Below are 24,180 nucleotides of genomic sequence, written 5' to 3'. Positions count from 1 at the left end.
TTTGTGCCAAATCATTGTAGATCGAGAGATTTTAAAGCATACTTCAAGGCGAAAAAATTATTATTATTTAAAGCGGCGACTTAAATATATTTCTTAGGTATTTGCAGAGAACAGTAGAAGACAAGCCCTCCAGAGCATTAAAATTTACTCGTCGAAAGATAAACCAGAGAGAGATATTTTATCAATAATGACCTATATAAGAGCCATTGTCCTTCACCCAAAAATTCTTCAGCAGGTAGGCTTCTTAATCATCTCATAAGTTTAACAGTTCGATTCAGTACTACCGGTACCTCGAAGTACCGTTACAGTTTGCTTTGCGTTCTGGTACCGTACGTTTAGCTTCACGTTAAACAGTAGATCAAACTACATGTATGTGGCAGTGCATTGGTGATATGTAAAAAAACACTGTGGAAATATTTCAGTGGTTTTCCTTAAATTTTGGTATCAGTTTGGATATAGACATCCATTTATAAGGTAAGTAAATGTGGAAAATATGCGAAGTATTTCAAGGGACATCATGTCCTTAACATTCGCTGAAGACGAGAAGTTGTGAATACATATGTAAAATACTAAATTCGTATTTTCTGTATGATCCCGATTATATGGGATTTGCATGTCAATAAGGCTTACATTCATTTAAATTTGGACTTTGCGAAAGATGAAAATTCAAATTTTCTAACAACAATACTCAGTATAATTTTGATAAGAATTTCAATTATTGTTTGCCTGATTGCTGTATGAGTAAACACCAAATAACTAGCGGTTACCTTTACTACATACATAGACGAAGACATTGAATCGTTGACATAATGTACTTTAATGCTATTAGAAACATGTCTTTTGGAATAATCAGTTGATGGCCGATGACTTAGTAGTTTCATTGGAATTACCGAAAAATGTTTAGACGTTTACGGGGTACAATCTAAAACAAAACACTATCATCGCTTAGAACAAAATTCATAAACTTATTGAACCAAATTGCATAGATTCTTCCGACTAAAAGCGTAAAGCGTAATGCGTAACACGATGCTAGAAAAATCATGGTAGTTTTGACAAAAACGGTGTTTTATAGATTTATTATGGAAGCTCGTGCTTTGCTCTAGTAACCCAACACGAAAATGTCGTGTCTTTGCATTTGATGGCGGAAATTTTCCGACCTGCCACAGATTATAAACTTCCTGCAGCAACTGTTTTGCCAACCTGTAATTATTAAGTTGAGATTTCATATGTTTTTAAGCTAATCATGAAATAAACTTGAACTGCTCGACCTTTAAAAACAACATTTAACGATAAGTCATTCTGTTAATATCCCTAAATCAAAATTAATTCCTGGATTTCAGTCATTAATTTTTTTATTTTTTTTTGTATGCCAAAATGCATGCTAATGCTTAAATCAGCAGCAACGCTACACGTAAAAACTGATGATGGTGGAAAAATACACCGAAACGTATTTTAATTGATAAATAAAGACAATAAATGACTGAAACCCACGAATTAATTTTGATTTGGAATTGAAACACAGTCAGTAAAGTATATACAATATCCCTAAAGTGTGGAAAAAGTCTATTCTCAATTTGTTTATATGATTATAAATTAAAAATAAGTAAAAACGAAAATAAATCGTCAATAAAAATACTTAAATAGTTTAAATTACTTTTCAAATAAATTATTTGATGATCTTATTTTAATCGTGCAAACTAGCCAAATGAAGTAGCATTTAGTAAGTACAATTATAAAAATAACTAGAAAGTAGCAATACACAGATTTTGATGGAGATAATGTGATGGGTCACTTTTTTTTATCAAAATAGGTCTTTCTTGTTTCATTTAGCCTAACAACGCTCTGTTTTTTAAACTATTTTTTCGAAAAAAAACCTAACGATGTGATATATAATCATCATCAATCATGTGATATGACAGTAATCGTAATAAAATGCTCGATTCGGTAAAGCAATAATCAAGTATGGTTGTCATAAAAAAAAATTCAGATATGTATCATATGTCAAAAATGACACTTATTTTGAAGAAATGTCTTATGCCGTTTGCTTGCAATTCACTTTCCTACAAGTTTTCTATTTGATGCCTTCCTGTCAAATTAGTATCAACGGAACTAGGAGTAATTTAAAAATTTACCATAAATATGTTTTTCCCAAATTTCGCTTGACAGCTGTCAAATTTTAGAAAAATAAAATTGGTTTCTAGTAGAGCATTCAAAACTACAATTCTTTGTCCATTTGACTTTCTTCGTATCTGCTCTAGTTTAGAAAATCTCTGTACTAGTCATCGAAAAAAACTAATCTTGTGTATGTGTGGGGAGGACGAAAATATATGTTACACTCGATGGACGCCAGGAAAAATATTATATAAACTCGACGTAATTGTGGATATATAAGTGTGTCAATAAAAGTATATCTTATATTAAAAATAGTAAAACAAACCCAAAAGCTATTTTTGCTGATCTCAACATGTTACTCAATGAAGAAATAAAAATTAGTTGTTTTAAAATATGGTTCAAATTTGAAATAAATGGCCCTAAAGCTATATGCCAATGTACGATTTAGCGTGCAATCWTGTGTTTAATTATTTTCATGTAAAATTGAATATTTTACCTAGAAAAGAAATGCCCAATGTCATTTTTGAAATTGTCATGTTTTGACGTTTGTAATTTTTCAAAAGCGTACTTTTGTAAGCATATGCCAGTGAAACACTGAGTGCTGAAAATTCAAGTGCTGCTATCACGGTATGGTGTTTGTATAAGATGSATATTTTGCATACAATTTAAAAAATCTTGTTTTRTTTGTGGCAACATCGGCGAGCGCAAAAAAAAATAGACCATCTGAACKACTTTGAAACTGAACTTGTAACAAATTTATAATTTACAAATTGTAAAAAAAAAGTAAACTTTAAATTATGATCTGGAAAGCCTGTCGTTTACTTTTTAATAAAAATATGTACTTTAAAATGTTTTATGACAGTGGTACGTTCAATTTGTCAGATTTACTTTTGCGTACATGTGCGTAAAAGTAAAACAAATGAACAGTAGAGAAAAATGCTTCTTTTTGATCATCGCTTCTGATCGAAAAATTGCACTTCGCAGATTCATTCGAATAAAAACTACTATTTCTTGACCGAATTGCTCGGTGCATTGAAAAATGTAGGCACTTGACTGGAATCGATTTTCACTAATTTGTTTATAAAATGCGGAATTAACTAATGATTTGTATAGCTTAGAAAAAACACGCAACGCAATTTTTTCATTTCATCTCTGGTTACATCTATCGTGGGACACAGTGTATGTTTGCCGATATTTCGTAATTAAAGCTGGCAAGAGTTGATTTTAATGTGAATTTCATTGAGAAATATATTGTGCAGTTATACCAAATGTTATACAGGATATTGTATGTGACGTGTGCTTTAATGCAAACTTAATTATTTTTTATAATTACTTTCTCAACTAAACTCACAATATACAGCCAAATTGAAAATGCATACGAATTTGAAAATTCATAGAAAATTGAGACATAATATTTTATGGACTGAACCCTGTGTAATTGTCTGTAATTGTAAAAAATCCGAAGTAATATGATTTTACAACATTTTGAACAAATCACAACTTCTGAAGACAGAAATACACTAGAAATTCGCTTAGATACTAGACTAAATATACGTTTAAAATGCTTTATATGACTAAAACAGGCGGAGAAGACTGCATTTAATGCGAATATTCAGTGCTAGCTGACTCTACCTTTTTCAAAAATATGTAATTAAAATTGCCATTGTCGAACATCCTGTATATATTAAATATATGAAAATTAGCCCGTACATATACGGGCGAAGTGAGTTAAACATACGCGTATACGTTTTCAAACTTAGGGTGTGCTGAAAGTGTTCCCATCCTAAGGTCGAAGATATCAAGCAGCTTTTGTACTAAGCCCATCTAATTCCTAAACTGAAATTCACACCTGTTGTCTCAGGCAAATGCGATAATAAATTAAATGGTAATGTAAACTGTTTGCTTTTTTGTTTCTACTGTTGAGTACTTGATATTGTCTTATCTAAAACTTCAGAACCATTTTCGATATATTTATGTGAAAACAATTCAAGTGGTTCATGGTTTTAGTTGTGGTTATGGTGCAGTGCAGGTGTTAATAGTAATACATGCACGATAATAAATGTACGTTTCCAAGTAGCTAAAAAATTTAGTGTAGGTAGTAAAAAGAACAACAGTAATTGGCGATAAAAAGTTTATTGAAATACAGTAATCGAGCAACCGGGTGCGAACACGTGTACTGAACTAAAAGATAAATTCTCATACAATGCGACACAAAACCCCGCGAATGAGATTCGAAAATTTAATTTTATAAAACAATAAAAATCAATTATTTTCAGCTCTCACCAATGGCCAATATACAACTACTATCACTAGTCATTCTTAGTCTCATAAATGCATCTATTCAAGATGTTACAGACAACAAAGTTCGTTCACAGGAAGAGAGCCCTCTGGCTGGAATAGCTAAGGAAATCATGAAAGAACAAAATCTGGAGAATATTGGAGGAATGGTAAGTAACCGTCAATACAAAGATGAAGTAAATTCTAGTTATTTGCTATTATTTTAGGTAAATAGTTTCATACAATCTGAAGGAGCAAAACAGCTAATGGGCAACGTTTTGCAGAATTTAGCTTCCAATGAAAACTCAGGGCAATTACTGCAAAGTTTAGGCAGTATTTTCAACAGCGAAAATGATGATACGCAAGTTGAGAAACGAAGCTCCAAGAAAAAGTCGCAAGGTAGCTTAAAATTTAGGATTATTTAATTTGGTTTATAATAAAGCAGCGAGTGAATACCAAAGATTGTCAAATGGCCACAATATAAATCGACGTTATGTGCATATATCTATACAGGGTGAGCTATACAAAGGAGCATATTGTATATTAAATGCCCGGTTGTACAATGGTAGCTTCAGCCTGACTAAACAAAACAACTAAACTCAAGCAACTAAACTCAAGTTGAACTTGATCTGGGATTGAATTTGGCAGTCGGGCGGGGCGATCTTGCGATTTTGCGGGCGATCGAACCTAAACTGAATGCGCCAACATTCAATTTTACCCAAATTTACTCGTTAACTTGTTTTGAACTTCAGTTCAACTTAAACGGATATTGAAGTAGCTTCGTGTAACCGGCCATAAGGAAGCACGCACCGACCGAGAAAAATGTGATGGTGTTCCATCTTCCCAGGCAACCAAACGACGCATCTGAAACTTGGGATAAACGGTGTTAAAGACACAATACAACGCCTAATATCACGTTTTGGCTACAAAAATGCAACGTTTTTTTCTTCTAGTTCTAAAATAAAGTTGAACGTTGCCTCTTTCAAAAGGACTTCTATAAAAATCGTGTTTTTTTCGGAGGCTCATTTGGGAGCAAAGCCCCACCTCAGCTTGATATCTTGAAAAATGCGGTCAGAATTTATTCATAGTTATTGGTGATATTTAGACGAAAAAGTGATTTTAATGACGTTTAAATGGCGTCTTTATTATGAGATTATTTCGCTTGCTTTAATTTACGAAGATTAGACCCATCAGATCAGACGAATTAAAATGAGACCAAAAATCGACGTCGATTAAATGTTTAGTCATATTGGTATTGCCTGAGTTGCTTAAACCACAAGCCTCGCCTTAAATGAATTGGAACATCTTCAAGCAACTCGTTCAAATTTTGTTGAAACCCATGAAATAGCCCCAAAAAAAGCACCAATAACTACAGGTTTATAAAGCATATTTACTGGAAGTTTTATCAAATTATTTTCCAATTTGTGATACCGTTTCGTAATTCCAGTCTAAAAATGTGAATACATTTATCGACTATTTCGAATTAGTGCTTAGCTAGTTCCATTATTATCTACCACATAATTTGGTTGTTAAGAGTTTATTGAGCTCAGAAATTCAAATTTTCAATTTGTTTGGCTGTTACTCCTAAAGTACCCGGAAGTGATTTGAAACCATAAAACTTTTTTGTCTGCTATACAGGGTTAGTTTCTTAAAGTGTTAGAAGGCTAGACCTCAGAAACGATTTCCAATATATTTATAACATTTTGGGTAAGGGGACATGTTCTAACATATGTTTCATTTTTCTACCCCAAACTTTTCGCTTTGAGAGAGAAAGGCAGCTTTGAGATTTTAAATGGAGTGATAAATGTTTTATCGTAAAATTTGATTCTGCATGAAAAACTACGTATTTGTACAATTTTTATATCATTTGATCACTTAGTTCGAGAATTATCAGGCATACGCTAAATAAGCAAACTTAATTTATTAAATTAATATAATAAAGTTAATAGTATATAATGTGTATTAATAATAATCACATTTCAAACACTTTTTTTCGCACGCGCCTCAACATTTCAGATGCTACTAACAAGCAGGCAGAGCAAGTTATTTCCTTATTATTAGAGGTTGTGGAGACTTTATATTTTATGAAACCCCATAAGAAATCAAGCGGAGTCACATCTGGAGACCGCGCAGTACAGCTTGACCGTTAACCAGTTGACCGTACCACGACGGCATACTTGAAAAATTATAATTATATTAACAAAAAAAACCGTTAAAACACCAACATTATCAGTTAATTTAAGCAGTGTTTCGATGAATATGAAAATATAGTTTGAAATACTATTGACTTAACAAAGTTTAATTGTACATATTCAAATTAAATAAAATATAAATTATCGATAATTATATAACGATATGTGGAACGAAAGTGGAATCAAAAATTTCCAAAGTTTGAATATGCAAAGTTGCTTCTGCTTCTCAAAGAGTGCGCTTGAATAGATTTAACCAAATGTGTGTAAAATTAAAAAGGAATATTTTTTAGCCAACACCTTAGTCGAGGCTTGCAGTGAAAAACCGAGTAAATCTTTCTTAATTATTATTGAATCAACTGTTATGTTCAATGAAACTATCTAGAGTGTGTATGTAATGTGCATACGTATATGTGTAATTCCGAAAGAGCTGAAAATATACCATTGAGTGTAAAATAAGGTCGTGCTATATTTGCGCTGTTAAGTCGAAAGCAGTTTAAAAAAAAACCAAAACATTTTTTTTTACTGTCATATTAAAAGTAAATCAAATATATTCCGTTAAAATGAATTAAAATTAAACGAAAATTGGTTTCAACTGGTCACCCACACAGTTAAATTACCACTCAGAATTAACAAAAAATTGGGAAGCATCTTTTTTGAATACCAATTAAGCTACTTGATCTCCATTATGGTCACAATCGTATTCTATTTATTAATTGCTTTGTAACAAGCACTTGGTAACATCTAAAAGTTTTAAAGTTAAATGTCACGAACATCCTACGAGTTTCGGAGTTTCATCATATGTTTGTTGAAAAAATATTGGAAAAACAAGACGTGACCAGACAAAACTTAGTATTTTAAAACACACCGTAAAATGTATTGTTTAAAATGGCTTGACAGTATCGTAACTAGAGTCTACTTAGAGTTACAAGCAAACGAATTAAAAATGTGAACTTTCGAATAAAAGCCTCCATCCACCAAATTTGTTGGGGAAGCTAGTTAAGAAGTTTGTAGTAATTAACGAAAATTTAACTCAAACGTTCACAGCTTTTAAAACTAACACGGTGCCCCAAACTGAAAAATTAAATTAATTTTGCTCAACAAACCTGCAGTTAACGGATGACAGTTGAAAATCGAATTTTAACTTTGTTATTAAGCACTATTTTGAAATGGTCCCATGTTAATGAGGCAGATTACCTTGAAAAGCATATTTGCCATCCTTCTGATCTAGTTCTTTGCAAATATCTCAGTTTTTAAAGACAATTCATTTTTTTTAACTATTTTGGCTCTGCTTCCCAAAATACTCCCAGAAGAATGACGCGAATTTTGAATCACCCTGTATAATACCCTGAAAACTCGAAATTGGAAGACGTGCCACGTTGTGAAACGATATGGAATGTGGTACAAAAGTATGGAGTAATAAAAATATCTCGCATTTCGCCTTCCGGATTTGTATGAAATTTTCGGCATTGAAGAACAAAATTACGCCTGTTATAATTGCGAATACTGACATTTTCTAAGGTGCCTTGTATTTCGGAAACTGACAGAAATTAATTGATTTCTAATGGTACACTGTACATTTTTCAATACACTGTTTAATTCAAGTTTAATTAATATTTTTAAATTACTTTAAATGCTGGAAACGCTGAAAATTGCTTTTAAAAAGTACTTAGAATTTCAATCGGATATCGACAATTGCATTAAATATATAGGGTTTCCTTGAGAAAATTTTTGTAAATCTCAGAAAAACTAGTTCCTTAAATCTTTTACTACAGTTATATTCAACGAAATTTTGTACATAAGGGTGCAAAATTTCATTCAAATTGGTTGGGGGATTGCTGGATAACTTGGTCCATCCTTTATCCTTTTAGACCTTTAGAAGACTCGCAAAGGTTTCAAGAAATAAAATCTCAAGAAAACTGGATATTGCTAGAAATAAGAACAAATTTGGTTAGAGTAGGTACACCAATATCCAAAATCCAAAGTAGCAATTGTTTTGCTGTAATAATATAAATAGTTCAAAGCAGCTGACAAGAAATTTGGAATAACCCTCGAACATCGCACAGAAATGTTAGAGCATTTTGCAGTTTTTGTTTGCTCATGGAACCCAAACCCCTAATTTGCTTTTCTTAAGACGGTCTTTGTAAATATAGAATTAACCAAGTGGGAGACTCGCTTTTGTTTGTATTTTGTAGGGCAGTGTGCAAAGTGTCTGTTTTCAGTCATCATCAGTAGGCCTGGGTAACACTGTGTTGAGTTGCGCTTTTAAGTTATTGCCTTTCTGTGCTAATAAGTTTTAACACACGCACTGCTCCAACCTCTGAAACGTCACTAAGTTACCCAGGCTTAAATCACAGTATTTTTGGCTCTAAACCAGTGTGGTGCCCGAAGGGTTTGCCACAACTTCGACTTGACTTTTAAATGAATTTGGTGGGGCACAGTCCGTTTTATAAGTTGCAGAAGTTTCGATCCTGAATAAGCATCAGCCAATTTTTGAAAGAAAAATTGCATACTTTTGAATTTTGCCGATTGCTTTTCCTAGTTTTACAACTGCTGTTTACTGATTTAACTACTACTGTTTATAGATTCCGCATCAATACTGCGGCTGAACAGCCCGCCGATTTTATTAAAACGTGGCGCTTTAAACTAAGCAGTTTTTTAAAACTTCAGATTTGCAAAATAATTTTTATTTGCAGATGACATCAATCCTTTGGAACTTTTATCGGGATTAGGTTCCATAGTTGGTGCAATGCAGGGAGCTGGCGGTGATGGACAAGACAATCCAGCTGCTCTTTTACAAGGACTGGGCTCTATACTTGGAGGTGGCAATAACGCTGGTAAGAACAAAGTAAAAATATGTAATTAATATTATACATAACAGTTTATTTATTTTGTTAATACAATAAAAACATAACGATTTAAATTCATAAAATATTTTATCAACAACTCGAACTGCGAGAAAAATGAAATTCGAATTTTACGATAAGCAGACACTAGGACAGTATAGCGTAGTTTATTGAGTTTCAACTGATTTTTCGAAATTATAAATCAAAAATACAATAAGTTTTGCAAGCCTCTACGAACGTTGAAAAGTCAGTAACGGGTTTTCAATAACAAAAATTTTCTAATAAATAATATGAAAATTAAAAGCGCACATTATGTGAGGCAAATGGCTAGAAAGTGCCACCAAAATTGCGTATACTTTTTGTTATCGGGATTAAGCGCCTTGCCTACTATTTATTAGTAAAACGTTGACCGAATTAAGCAAATCTACTCTCATGAAGAGACCTGAAAAAGCGCTTTATATCACAAAAGTCACGTTGATCGGGAACTGTTGAAAAATTTGAGTTTTCGTAGAAGTAAAATTTAGTTTAAAATACCGAAGAGCAATTACTCCCGTTAATATACGATTTTCACCCTAGACCTCGGAAATATTCAATAATGATCACATTAAAAACTAAAGCTACCGCTCTTTTCTTAAGTTTATTTTGAATTTGATCCAGTATGATTTGTGGCATTTAAGGGCCCCAAAAGATGAAAAACTTTTATCTTAGACACATATGGCTACTTGGACCAATCGTTTTCCTCCCTCGACTCTGTTGCAGAAGGGCTTTCGACAATTTCGCCCAAAATATTTAAATGTGAACAGCAGACATTTAACTAAACGAAACCATTTAATTAAAGGATTATGAAGTTTCAAATAATTAATTGATTTCACCGAATTTCTGAACTAGATATGACCTTATTAATGAGAGAGTTTGAGCTTTTAGCAAAATCATCGGGTCAAAATCCGTTTAATTCGTAGATAGGTATACCAGATATAGTTATTTGCGCAGGTTCTGATGAGTGCTTTACTGAATAATGCTAAATCAAGCAAATTTGTGAGAAAAATTGAAATGATTATTTGGACATCTCACATATTTGTTGTTTTTCAGTGTAGAAAAATTGCTATTAGAAACTGTTTCAGCAAACTGGTTTTTCTGTGTGCAGCGCCTCAGAGTTTCTTTGTACAGTTTCACAGTCCTCTACATACCATATGTTTGATATAATCGACAATTAAATTATTCACAGGAGGAGGAAATAATGCCGCAGCTTTACTACAAGGACTAGGATCTCTTATGGGAAGCGTTTCTCAGAATGGAAAAAATGACGATGGTAATCCAGCTGGTGCCATTTTACAAGGTCTTGGTTCCATCTTAGCTGCTTCCAACGGACAAAAAGAAGGTGATTTTTAATCTTCCATTTCACCGTGACGTTTTAAAAATATGTATTTTTTCCAGGAGAAGGTAATGCTGGTGCCCTTCTTCAAGGTATTGGTTCTTTGTTTACATCAGGAAAAGAAGGAAGTGGAAATGGATTGAATCCGGAAATGATTGGAAATTTGGTGAACATGTTTGCAAATTCTCAAGGCCAGCAGAGGAAATCAAAAAAATCGAAGCATCCCAAGACAACTTCAGGAAAAAATAAAAAACCAAGAAAGGTGAGTTGTCGGCACTTAAATAGTAAATCTATAACAAAGTCTGGTTTTTAACTTCCACTTCAAAGTAATGATTGAAACATTATTTCACCAGAGTGGTCGCAATGCAGTATTTAATTGAATAAAAAATGTAAATTCTTGCTGTATTTTTTTCATCATTTTTTATAATTTCTTTTATTATTGATATTATATTACTTTGTGGGTATTACTTCCAACTGTTGGTCATTGTTTTTTCTTCAAAAATGAGCAAATTATCAATAGAATACCTCAGTTTTCTTAATTTTAAATATAACGACACTTAACTCTGGCCATTTTACCGTGTTGCTTTCTTCAACAGTTTTGTATTTATATAGAATCTTTAATTTAACCTTAACTGGCGTCTTTCTTCTGCAGATGTGGTAAGATGTGATAAGGCATATATAACAAAATGTAAGAAATATATCTAAAAATTACGCATTTTAAAACTGAGATATTGACAAAAACCTTAAATGTTACTATGAATCAAATACTTTGTTAGGATTATGAATGCAAATTTAAGATTTTGTTTGCTCCATTTATATAAGATTTAAGTGTGTCTTTTCTTAACATGCAAATGCAAACCTTGAGAGAAACGACGCCAATTTTCTATGACCAATTTGTTTTTATAATAATTAGTAAATTTTACAAGAAAGCAGTTTGAACAAACTCATCATTATTTAATGTAAAAAACCATTTCTAGTTATTTTCTTTAACTAATAATTTTTATATTTGCGACGAACACCATAATTACAGGATGAAGCATCAACACCACAACCAGAGAAGGAAGAGAAAAGCGATAGTATTCGTACTTTGGGCAAAAAGTTTCCAATCGATAAGCGAACGGGTGGTTTCGATTTAAATTTCGTTCTCGAAAATTTTCCTCTGTTTGTTAAGTTGGCTAAAACTGCTGCTGGACCCAAACTCCAAGTTCGTACTAACTAATACTAACCAGGTTGAATTGACTTTCATTTAGCAGAAAGTAGCTATACGCGGAACGTGCTATTTGCCTTTTTAAATGTTTCGTGAAAACAAAAGTAAAAATGTTTAAATCTCTCAAGAATGTCTTCGCGCCAATAGTCCGGAACTTTCAGGAACTTGAAACAACGGAACAGAGCTCAATTCAATTTGTTCTCGATCTACATTCTGAATGACATTTTAAATTGAAAAACATTTTATATTATTCAACTGCAAATTACTTCCGCTTTTTTAAAGTCGCTTGAAAATGGACTTTTTGAGTACAAATTTTTTTTTGGTAAATGTTGACCACATAAATTTGGTATTTTCAAACAATTGGAAAGAAAAGTTTTATAAGAAAGTTTTCATGTTAAAGTGATTGAATGAATATTCAAAGAAAGTATATACAAAATAAAGCATCCCTGAATTAAAGTGGATGGCTTCAGGCTAATAAATTTACTAAAATTAACTTGCACAACTAATTTTTACGATGTTGTAGAAACTGATTTCTGCTAAGTGATAGTTGAATCTTGCTTTACAGGGAACTGTGCTGTTTATACATGTGGGAAATGTTTCATTGGCATAATTCAAATTCATTCAGAATATTGATCAAAAACATTTTAATCCCTAACAACGAAAGTTGCAAAGTTAGTCCAAATTTGTCATTTATTTGTTGAACAGTTCTGGTAAATATGGTTAAATATTTTTTGACAAATATTAATTTAAAAATAACGTATTTCTCTCATCATTTCTCCTCTGTACTGTGATTTGCCTTAGTTAGACACAAGAAAGATGATGTTCAACGCCCTTCAAGTCAATAGTTATTATTTTGTATCAAACATTTGTCATCGCAATTAAATGTATTGCAAAAGCATTTTTAAGAATACGAATGTTCAGAAAAACTGTAATATTTCTTATAAAGTTTAAACCTGCAACAAATACAATGTTTTGCAAGTACCTCGATAACAGAACATTTTCTGCAATAAGTTTAAAATTTAATATTAACTATCATAGATCAGACTACGAAAAGAGTTTTATTCGATAGTTTGTACAGGACTGTCGTAAGCCACAGTTGATTCGTAAAAACATCGTGTGACCGAATTTGGAGTTTTAATTGTCTTAGTCAATGCAAATTTTATTCCTACAAAACGTTCAAAAGCATTTGAAAACTGTAACGATTTGTAGGTTCCACATTAGTTGCTAATAGAAGAATTGTAAAAAAATTCGGCGTTGTGTTTTAGACTGTTTTGCAAAATTGTTTTGGCCAAAAGAAAGATAGTATCGGTATTACAAAAAAATGATTATAGTTAAGTTCAAAAACGTTAATATAATGCTAACAATTTTAATAGTAGATAGTAAGAAATATTTTGAAAATTTCGGCAATGGACATTAATGCAAGTAAAATATTAGCGTTTCCAATCGAGTGTAAATCGACCAGAAACATATTTCAAATGACATAAATTGTACATCAGAAAAATTCCTCCATTAAAAGAACGCCAGATAGATTTAAGCCCTAAAATATATCTAAATAGAAATATAATTTTTTATTACGCACCGACAATTTATTGGGATAAATATGATCAAGTAACATCAGATAGTAAAATATATTTACAAGCACTTTATTTCCCAAATAAATCCATTATAGCCTAGATCACTGAAATCTAATTGAAATTGTTTACTTAGTAAAAGCGTGTTCAGATATCTTCCATTTGCAAAATGTGCATGTGGGTTTCATTTCATTTTTTTTGTAAGTCTCATTTTTGATAGTAGTAAGTCAACTAGAAAAGGTCTTAAAATTTACATTGCTTTCATATGGCTAATATTTGAGAGGCCAATTCTATTGAGCGCTATTCTGAAAAACTTCCTTTCTTATGCATCTCTTCCCATAACCATACGAGGTTTTTTAACCAGTGGAAAACATAAATTCCCAAAACCTAACTCTGTAGTGTATATGTTGTGTTCCATGTGCGCTATCTGCTACCAAACTAACAGCTTCTTCATCCGTTCGGGCAGCAACATTTGTATTCGTTCCTCATCTGCCTTATGTTCAATCTGCCATCAGAGCTAACGGTTTCCTAACTTATATCTAAACTAATACACTAACACTAATTTTAGCAACTCCTTGAACCAATAGACGATCTCATATACGTATACACAGCTCTAACAGATACAGAGCGTGATGTTAAATTGGAAAAACTGATCCCAAGGATTGCAGGCATTCTTGACGCCGCCCAGAAATACCTTGACTTACATGATAAAAGGGTACTACCGGAGTACGAAATATTTTTTAAGGAACTACATTTCCATAGGAAATTACAAAAATAAATTGTTCTATTTGTTGTAGGGCAAAGAAGGTCTAATCGATAAAGATAATTCGTTCGATCTGAGCAATGTAATAGGAATGGCAAGTTCCTTTCTGAGTCAAGGAGGCTCCGAAGCAAATGGCAGAAGTAGTTCCAGTTTCATGGACTTTTTGCCAATTATTATGAATACCATCAACTCATTCACAGGTAAATCATCAAAGATTTTTCATTTTAGGCTCAATATTAATGTAATCAACAATTTGTCCAAATTCTGCATGTTTTATCTGCAAACGTTGAGAATGCAAGGAATCAGGAAGCATAATTTTATATTTTAATAGTGAAAACTATTCAGGTTATTCAGTGGTAAAAAAAATGCTGATTCTGGACAGCATATTTCCAATAAAAACGTTTACTAGGTTGTAGAGAGTATGTCAAAAGACAATATAGATATTTTCGATAATACAATAATTTCATCTCTCGCTACCTTTCTAGCAAATTAGAGTCGAATATTTGTGTATTTAGCAGCTTCACAGTTAAGCTCATTAAGCCGGTGAGTGTTAAGGGTATTAAACCGCGGTCGAAAATAACAATTTCTGATGTTTTGGAAGCATTAGACAAAAAATATTGTTGACGACGGACAAAAAAAATTGATCACTTTCTACCAAAGTAGCTGCCAAAATAAATTAAACTAAAAGCTTTAAATAGAAATATCACCTAATTTGCAAAATCAGTTTTTGCAAACAGGACCCTTTCTATTTTCGGATAATCAGTATACCATTTGTATTAGTTTTGCACTTAAACTGTAGAATCAATATGATTAATTAGTACATTAAATAATTTGCAAATTTACTACTACGAAATTCCTAATAACATAATTTAATTTCGTTCCGCCCACACACAATATTGCCATAAATAAAATATAATATATAATATATGATAAAACCTGTATCAATAAACAATAACGGAAAATAAATGGAATTTTATTATTAAGTATAATATATAGTAACCTTATGGTAATGAGCATCCTCGCGAATACAGCTTGCATTTGAATAAATTTGCTTTGTATCTAAAAATTACGCCGAATGAAACAATATCGATGCATCGCATTTAAAAAAAAAGATCAAAGACAGGCAGTTTTGAATAAGGTTTTTATAAATGTTTATAGGTCCGGAAGCCGAAGAACGAGCAGAAGGTCATTCGGGACATTCTTGGGCCCTCCCGCCAGTAATAGAAAGAATTCACATTTATTTCGATAACTTTATTAATTCAGATATGGGAAAAGAGTTGATGAGTTACATTGAAGGACAGCAAGCTTTTAAGGTAATTTTATTAAAAAGGTACTATTACTTAAAAATAATAGAAAACTTAAAGTTTTAAAGATTTCATATGTCATATAGGAAAAGAATTATTGATGATGAAGATTCAGAAAGGTTTAGAAGAACGGTTTTCCTAGTAAAATTTGCTTTCGATTATCCATGTACTGGGTAAACAATTTGTTATAAATTACAATAATTTTTGAACAAAGTATTGTCAGTTTTATAAATTGTTCATCTGATAAGATTGCCTTTCACAAAATTTAAAAATCTATTTTATGTCTTGCTGGGTGATATTGATTTTTATTTAAAATATTTCTTATTTAAATTATAATTACTTTATATCATTACAATCATAAATTTAATGGAAATAAATTATAACAAATTTTGAGGCATTTGAGTTGCCATTATTCGAGAAATTAACATAATAAAAATATATGCCGACACAAGGCGGGATTATTTGTATCATAAATATGTAATATATATGAATTTCAAGGTTTTCGGTAGCATGTCTTTGTATATATTCGTATACATGTTTCGGAACTTGAAAAGACATCTCATTTTAAAATGAAGTATTTAAAACTGTATGCACTAATAACTATACAGTTTCTAAAAATAATTGTCGAAAGGCTTCTTTTAGAACATACAAATTTCTAGCATCTAATTATAATGCCAACATTTTTTTAACACAAAAATTATTTTCTGAATTTAGTTTTATCGCTCTGTACTTCTTAAACGAATCATTTTCGTGCGTATCCATATGCGAACTTTTATGCTTCCAACTAAATGTAGAATACCATAGTAAATTAAATACGTCGCTAACTGAAACACCCTGTGTATAAGGAATGCGTTCACTGACCGTTTTTATAGTCTGTAGCAGTAAACCATTTCAATGGGCTAAAATTACTCGTAGAGTCAATCTAAATCAAATATCGCTCAATTTCAATCTCTATTTCTTAAAAGTCTCTAGTGGCTAGTTTTTTTATTATAGAGAACAGCCCAGAAGCTAAACAGCAATACTTATGCTTGGGTAAAAAATGTATAATATCGTCCTTTTTTCTTTAATTTAATTTCTACTTTTCATTCTATTTGTTGTAAATAAAAACCTAAAATTGTCATTAAAAAGTTGAAATTTCATCATTAATACGATTATTTTCGAAGTAAACGCAAAACATTTAAATACTTTATTAGTTTGGGTTAGTAACCAGCATCTCCGTCAGGATTTAGACTGAGTTAATGTTAATAACGTTATTTGGTCTGAAAGATCTATTTAAGACTTTACTGCATTACAACTTATGCATTGGCATCGGAATTACATTTTTTAAGCTAATTTTTTAATCAATTTTTCTCATTCTTCCTAGTTATTTTATTTGTATCTATACACTAACACTACTAACACTAACAAACTATTATGATAATCTGAGCAAATTAACGTTTTTATGAACCGCCATGCAAGTAAATCTGCATCTGAGATTGGAAATATAAATCTGTCGTAAGAACAAAAATTCTAAATTGACAAATTATCGAAAATACTTTAAACAGTATATTGAAGATGATGATGAGGGAGCACTAGAGTAGACAATCATATATAAATACTTTGAATTATTTTTGTAGGTTTTTAAAGATGAAAATGGCGTATTCAGCTACGACCGGTTCAAGGAACTAATTGAGAACCACTCTTTCCGTAGACATTGGATACAACGTATCACGAAGAAATTAGTGGACTTTTTAAAAATTGTCTCAGATGACAACGTCCAAAAAAAGTAATTATTTGATAATCCATTGAGGCAAACTAAATCAATATATAATTTTTAGATATATTAACATGGGTATTACCTTTACTAACTCGTTTTTGAAAAATACTGGATTCCCTAAAGACTCTCTACTGGATATTAAAAACCCAGTTCAATCAATTACAAATTTTATTAACTTTGCTGCAAAGAAATACCTCGATGCTGAGGTAAATGCACGAGAGTATGTGGAGCCTGCTGTATTTTACACAAAGGTATGTGGATTTGTTAATTATTTCAGTTGATTGGTAGAAGTTGAAATATTCGTGTTTAAGGATATACTGCAAATGGCGAAAAAATCAATAGCCACTCAAGAATTAACTGATAAATTAACCGACACCATAAATATGGAAATAATTGAGCCTATTACCAGGGTAAATCGGGCTTATCGATATTCGAAATCTGAACCCAGTTGTGATAAGTGAGTCTCATGAATCAAGTGTTTATCTCTTTCGCTTTCACGTATAATATTCTCCTGCCTTCTCTTAGATATCTTTTCTGTATCATGAACGAGGAAACGTCCTCACCTTATAATTCAGGAAGTCTTCCGGAGCTTAGAGGCGCTCTTTATAAAGGATACAGTCTGGTAGCCGGTTGGTTCTTGCGACTTCATACCGGCACATCTTACTGGGACATATATGACGCAGTGACGAAAGATAAAAATTGTCAGGTAGGAAAAGAAACTATTGCACATTGGAATCGAGCATATTATCTTTTTGGCTTTCTCTGCATAAAGATGCCTCAGAAGAACAACATAAAATTCCTTTAAAAAAGTGACTGAAGATTGATAGTGGTCTTCTCCATAATAACTTGATCCTAAAGAAACCTACCACATGACTGGTATATTATTGCTATACAGGGCACAGAGCTTCCGATACTATTAATTTGCTTTTCCGCAACAGCTTTTATGTCGAAGAACTGGATTAACAAAACTTTTCACATTCATCTGTCGTGAGAGTTAATTTAACATGAAAATCAGTAACATTTTAGTAGGTAGATTTACTATATCTGATGTAATTTCTAGGATTACTACAATAAAGCATGTGATGGATTCTACAAAGAAGAAGTTAAAGCAACGACTGAATATATTCATAATGAACTCTAAAATATCAATTGCATTCCATTGAATTCAAGGCAGAATTATATTCCATAGAAATGCATTTGAACATTCAACAAATTTTAGGTAAAATGCAACTTCAAATGTATTTGTTTCGAACAGACTTTATGGTGTTAAAACAAAGAGAACATTTTAAGTATTTCAGCCAATTGCACTCCAAAAGATTTATAACTATTTGTGTATTGTTACCAAATTTTATTTATACATTTACCTGCTATTTACTGAATTAATTTGATAAACAGTGTGATGTAGATTATAGGTGATTAGGTTTTTCAGATATAATATATGTACAAGAAAAATCGACATGAAAGTGTTTTTATTTCCAAAAGTCGTATAGTCGATTATACGAGTATATATATATTGGAAGTCCAGAAGCACATGATCAAACGCAACATTCATTCATTTAATCTTACAAATTTTCAATTTCAACTTTTATTAAGAAAAATGCCAGGCTTCTCTCCAATTAAATAGTCAAAGTTCTTCTAAAAATTAAGGAATTTGGAAAGATCGGGGAATGATTCTATAGCTTTTTATAAAACTAGAAGCAATTTTTTTTGTAATTCTCATATTTTAATGAAGCAACAGGATTCATCTGCTTTGGGCAAGTCGTAAATTCTTCAGTGTTTTGGTACAAAAACTACCAGAAGTTTTCCTTGTGTTCTTGACAGTTTGTGCTGTTTGCAAAGTCTTGTAGCATTCATAGTTTTTGTATAAAAAATTTACATCTTTCCGTTTTATTGTCAATTGATAATTTTAGACATTAACAAAATTTAATTTAAGTTTTTTATAATATCGGAAGAATTCTCAAACGGATTTTTTATAAAACTTAAATTCTGGGCAATAGTTTGATTAAAGTGCCGCGCTCAACAGAAAAACTCCTAGTTTCTTCTTTTCCTCCGATTTCCGAAAAACGCAATTCGGACGAAAATGCTTCCAAAGAACGACCGGCCTGAGAGTTTGAGCATGTTTTATTTCTTACAAAAGAAGATTATCGCTTACTACAACATTTGCAGTTAATGTCTGAAATTGGTAAATAGTAGGAAAATAATTAGCACCAATCACAAGTACAAGTCACCCATCGGAACCTTCGAGAATACGAATACGTTACTACTTGTACTCGCTCAAACTAACTGCATCTAAGAACTAACTGTAACAGGTAACTGGTACAGTACAGATACCGAACCGACAGCCGCGTTTGATTTTCAAGGATCAGAACTTCTATTGGGAAAACGGTAAAAAATCTGAATACCGCTTCGAAAACTGTCTTTGCATTACATTTAAAAAGTTATTCAAGAGTATATCATATTTTTAAGTGATCTTGAAGTTTAACACTTCTATCTAAAAAACCATTAAAATATATAAACCTTCGGGACAACCGTTTAGACAGAGCGCTTTGGACCTTCATGTTTCTAATCAGACGTACTAAAATAGATCAACAAATCACCTGGAGTGCCAAAATAAGTGCGTTACCATTTTCAAAAAAACCGCTATATAAAATCCGCAAAAAGCGAAATGGAAACCCACTCCCAAAAATTATCAAATCTGAACATACACGCAGCATAAACGGTATCAAAATAATTACAACCCTGGTTGCCATATACTTCTACAAAATAAAATACAGTCCGGATCCAGACCCCTGAAATTCACTAAAAAAATTCAACGCAGTTTAGTGATTGAAATTTAGAAAAACAGCCGCAAGTCTGGATATGATCTTGATTAGCAGAAAAACTGGAATAATCAGACGGATACTGGCCGCTGAAATTCGCGAGTATAAATCGTTTGGCAAAAATAATTAATATATATATATTAATAACAGTATGAAATTTGGAAAAACAGCGCGTGGTCTAAATGGAAGGTCAGGACCACTTTCAACATTTTAATGGGCTATTAACTAGACCACCACGAAGTAATAAATAAAATTCACATACCTTTAGGCACTTTCAGGCACGTCAGGCTTCTGGGGTGTTATCAACTTGAGAAGCAGCAAAACATGAAATTGATACTAATATTTAATTCTTCAACAATAATTAAAATTACGTTCGCAGCAGAACACCCTTATTTTACGTGGCATAGACTTGACCATTTTATGTAGGAAAACTGAGCAAGAAAATTTGATATTTGTAAATCTGACCAATCTCCATTGAAGACGCAAGAACTGCTTAGTTTCGAGTGTCCTTAATAACAGCAAAACACCAATACTTAACCAATACCAAACCCAGTACAGAATCCAAAAACTCTCTCCTCGTTCTACGTCGAATAAATATGACTCGCTCAATTTAGCAATTTTTCTTCGCTCGCGTCATTGCCAGTAGCTACGAAATATCTAACTTGATTTCGACACGTGTTCACCTCTAAGTCGTTTAGTAGATTTTCATAAAATTTGGACTTTTATAGCTTCAGATGTAGTTAAAACAATGCCTGAATGACAAATCCACATTCCCGTTCGGTCTTCCTCATATTTTTCTTTGCTCGCACCAGTAACAGAGCCCGAATAGTTAACGCGTATAGCGCATAAACACTAACCATATCCCGCAAGTTAACATATTTCTTCAGGACTTCTCGAAAACGGTGAGAGATTTTCTATCTATCTATATATCTAATTAGCCTTCTTTGATCCATCTCATTATTTTATTATATTATACATAGGCCTCCCCAATCCATCTAGTTCCAGAGTGCATCTTCAGGTCATTCGCCCACCTCATTTGTGGTCTTCCTCTACTTCTTTTATGTTCCCAGGGGCTCCAGTTTAGAATACATGTTTCCATGTTCCATCGTCCGTCTTTTTGTCTGATATTGTGACCGGCGAATTTCCATTTTATTTTTGCTAGGTATCTCTTTTTTAACATCGCTTACTTTTGCTTCATTTCTTATCCACTCGTTTCTCTTTATATCTATCAGTTTTACGTGTAACATTTGTTTTTCCATTGATCCTTGTACTTTTGTTACTTTAGCCATATTTTTCTGTGTAAGTGTCCATGTTTGGAATCGATAGGTGAGGACAGGGAGTGATTATATACTTTTCCTTGAGGTATTGTGCATATTATTATTTTTTAGGATGTTGCTCAGTTTGGCAAATGCTGTCCAACCCAATCTAACTCGTCTCTTGATTTCGACGGTCTGGTTGTTGAGTTTAAGACTTGGTCTATTTTTTTCTTGCCCCATTCTGATTGTGATGTCTTCACCAGTGTTCTTCATGCTTTTGGCTTTTTCGTAGTTCATATTAATACCGATATTTTTAGCTGCCGTGTCCATTTCTCCCAGCATTTCCGTCAGTTCTTATTTCTTATCTGTTATTAAGGCGATATAATCCGCGTATCTTAGGTTGTTCATGTATTATCCACATGTTTTTCTATCTTTTTTATCCCAGTCTAATGTTTTAAAGACTTCTAGGGCCTGGTTAAAAAGTATAGGTGATATTGGGTCGCCCTGACTGACACCTCTTGTTATGTGTAGTGGTCTTGTTCCCTCATGGATTTTAATTCTTGTTGTTGCTTCGTTATATATGTTGGTTGTAAGGTCTGTGTATCTGTAGTATCTTGGGATATTAATTTTCGGACTTCTCATTGCCCAGTATTCAACACTATCAAAAGCCCTTTCGAAGTCGATAAACGCAATATATAGTGGGATGTAATATTCGTTGGCTCTTTCTATTAGGATTTTGATTGTTAATAGGTGGTGGTCACTGGTGCTGAAGCCCTTTCTGAAGCCGACCTGTTCTTTCGATTGGTATCCGTCGAATGTTGTTGTTAGTCTAGTTGTTGGTCTTTTTGCGAAGAGCTTATAAACTGCATTAAGGTTTGTTATGGATTCATTCCAGTTGTTTGGGATTCTTTTATCTTTTAGTATTTTATTTAAGAGAGTATGGGAGTATCAATCACAGTTTTTCCATTATACGTTATCATTTCTGCCGTTATTCCGTCTTTTACAGGTGCTTTGCTACTAATCATATTGGTCAGTGCCCTCTTTGTTTCCGACATGCTTTGCGATATACTGATTCCCTATTTTCGGGTTGCAGTTTTGAGTTTACGTTCTTTATTCTATTTTACAGTTGTTTTATGATTTATTCCGGTGGTTTCCTTTTCGTTTGGTATAGTTCTATATAAAATAGTTGTATGATATTTATGATATCTCTGTAATATTCGTTTCTACGCCGTTCATATCTTTTATTTTATTTATCTCATATCTACCCAATGTTGGTCAAAACGCGTAACTGACCAATTCATATTCCTGTCCTGTTCTATAACTCCTTCTATTTCTTGGATATTTCTTTTGTTTTCTGTTATCATTTTCCTGATGGTCGTATTCTACGTATTCTATTGAATTTCGTTTCCCTTCTTTGCTCATGTATTTCCCTCCATGAGTATCTTTGTCTCTGCTGTGATGCAATTTTCCTTTTGTGCTATGTCTTCCTACTCTAATCATAGTTTTTGTTAGGGTATCGTTTACATCATCTTTATTTCTATTATCGCTATTCAGGTTTTGTGTTAGTAGTTCTGTCAGTCTCTCTTTACATATAGTCTTATTTGGTCAAACTTTACTGTTGAAAAAATAAGACGAGAATAGTTTAAAATTCCCCTTTCAGTTTGAAAGTATTTTTAAAATTGACGAACCAGATCGTATTAATTAATTTCATACATTTATTTATAAGAAAAAGACAAACTATCGCCCAAATTATAATATTGTAGGCTTAAATCCTAATTCATAAAGATATAATAATACCAGGTTAGTGGTTCACTTAATAAAAGCAAAATCCCATTTTCATGAAAGTTCAAATATTATGAAGTATAATAGTAACAAAAGCTGTTATAATCCTAAGTACGTGACTTAGGAACTTATATACTCAAGCACGTAGTGTTGCGTTTGATGAGATGTAGTGTATAATTACAAAACTTTTGTAAGACTAACGACTAGATCAAGTACTTGCATAACTGGTCCGAAGTAACGCGTATTGAGTCCAGAAAGTAATTTCGGGTGTTAAAAAGTAACCGAATCTCACACCACTAGCCCGAACGTGACAGCGAAAACGCGATGAGCCGCTGTTACACTGTTAAGCTGTTGCGGACTATGTTACGTTACTGTAGTGTATTACATCGTATCTTCGTTACGCAACAACCATTGTTACGCGACAAAGTTTCGTTACTGCGTTCTGTTTTTATTTGCAATAATATTCTGTTTCATTCTGTAAATAAATATGTAAAACTAACATGGATTAAATACAAGAATAAATTTACTTTTCTTAACGTTTTATCACGCCGATTGCATTGGCAAAAATTTGAAAGTTCTTCTCCGTATAATTGTAATTATGTCTACATATTCGCTATACGTATACGTGGTTTTGTTTAAATCTAACGTATAAGCGAATGAAGGCAAATATTTTATAAACCATGTGCTATACAGGTATTCTCCAACAACGGAATAAAGTCTCCAAGCCTGCAAGAAGGTATTACAATCCTCTTGAAAACCAATTTTAATAAGGTTTAAAACCATTTTTTGGTTATTAAGATTGGTACAGTTTGTAACAAATTCAGTTTTTTTAGTTAACTAAGTTTTGTAATGAACTGAAATGATTCTAATTACTCATTGCAATAATGCGGCTGATCCTATTGAATTTGGCAAATCATTTTATTGCC

The 24,180-nt window shown here is 32.4% G+C and overlaps 1 protein-coding gene across 7 annotated transcripts; it reads left to right on the top strand.

The window, feature by feature from the left end:
• The first annotated feature begins 172 nt into the window (after positions 1-172).
• Positions 173-18,853, top strand: LOC109533701. 7 transcript variants are annotated; one of them, XM_019899091.1, is made up of 15 exons: positions 173-235; positions 4,389-4,559; positions 4,674-4,788; positions 9,275-9,415; positions 10,650-10,802; positions 10,859-11,058; positions 11,827-12,000; positions 14,143-14,289; positions 14,372-14,537; positions 15,496-15,650; positions 17,258-17,406; positions 17,459-17,648; positions 17,709-17,854; positions 17,923-18,103; positions 18,458-18,853. In XM_019899091.1, the coding sequence occupies exons 1-15, from the start codon at positions 188-190 to the stop codon at positions 18,536-18,538; spliced, it is 2,217 nt and encodes a 738-aa protein (XP_019754650.1). In that variant the 5' UTR covers positions 173-187; the 3' UTR covers positions 18,539-18,853. The 7 variants fall into 7 exon arrangements, with proteins under 7 accessions (XP_019754650.1, XP_019754645.1, XP_019754652.1 ...); XM_019899086.1 differs by having other exon boundaries at positions 4,617-4,788; XM_019899092.2 differs by lacking the exon at positions 173-235 and adding an exon at positions 292-474.
• Positions 18,854-24,180: the final 5,327 nt, after the last annotated feature.

This window comes from Dendroctonus ponderosae, unplaced genomic scaffold (assembly GCF_020466585.1).
Source record: "Dendroctonus ponderosae isolate FM_Combo_2020 unplaced genomic scaffold, Dpon_F_20191213v2 Dpon_F_20191213_5, whole genome shotgun sequence".
NCBI lineage: Eukaryota > Metazoa > Arthropoda > Insecta > Coleoptera > Curculionidae > Dendroctonus > Dendroctonus ponderosae.
The sequence above is the reverse complement of the archived record's forward strand: the minus strand, read 5'-3'. Positions and strand labels throughout refer to the sequence as shown.

Bases quoted from the DNA above. Each gene is read 5' to 3' on its own strand.
- LOC109533701 (XM_019899086.1), top strand. From the start codon at position 188: ATGACCTATATAAGAGCCATTGTCCTTCACCCAAAAATTCTTCAGCAG. The intron at 17,649-17,708 runs GTATGTGGATTT...TTCGTGTTTAAG, and splicing joins CTGCTGTATTTTACACAAAG to GATATACTGCAAATGGCGAA. The intron at 17,855-17,922 runs GTGAGTCTCATG...GCCTTCTCTTAG, and splicing joins TCTGAACCCAGTTGTGATAA to ATATCTTTTCTGTATCATGA.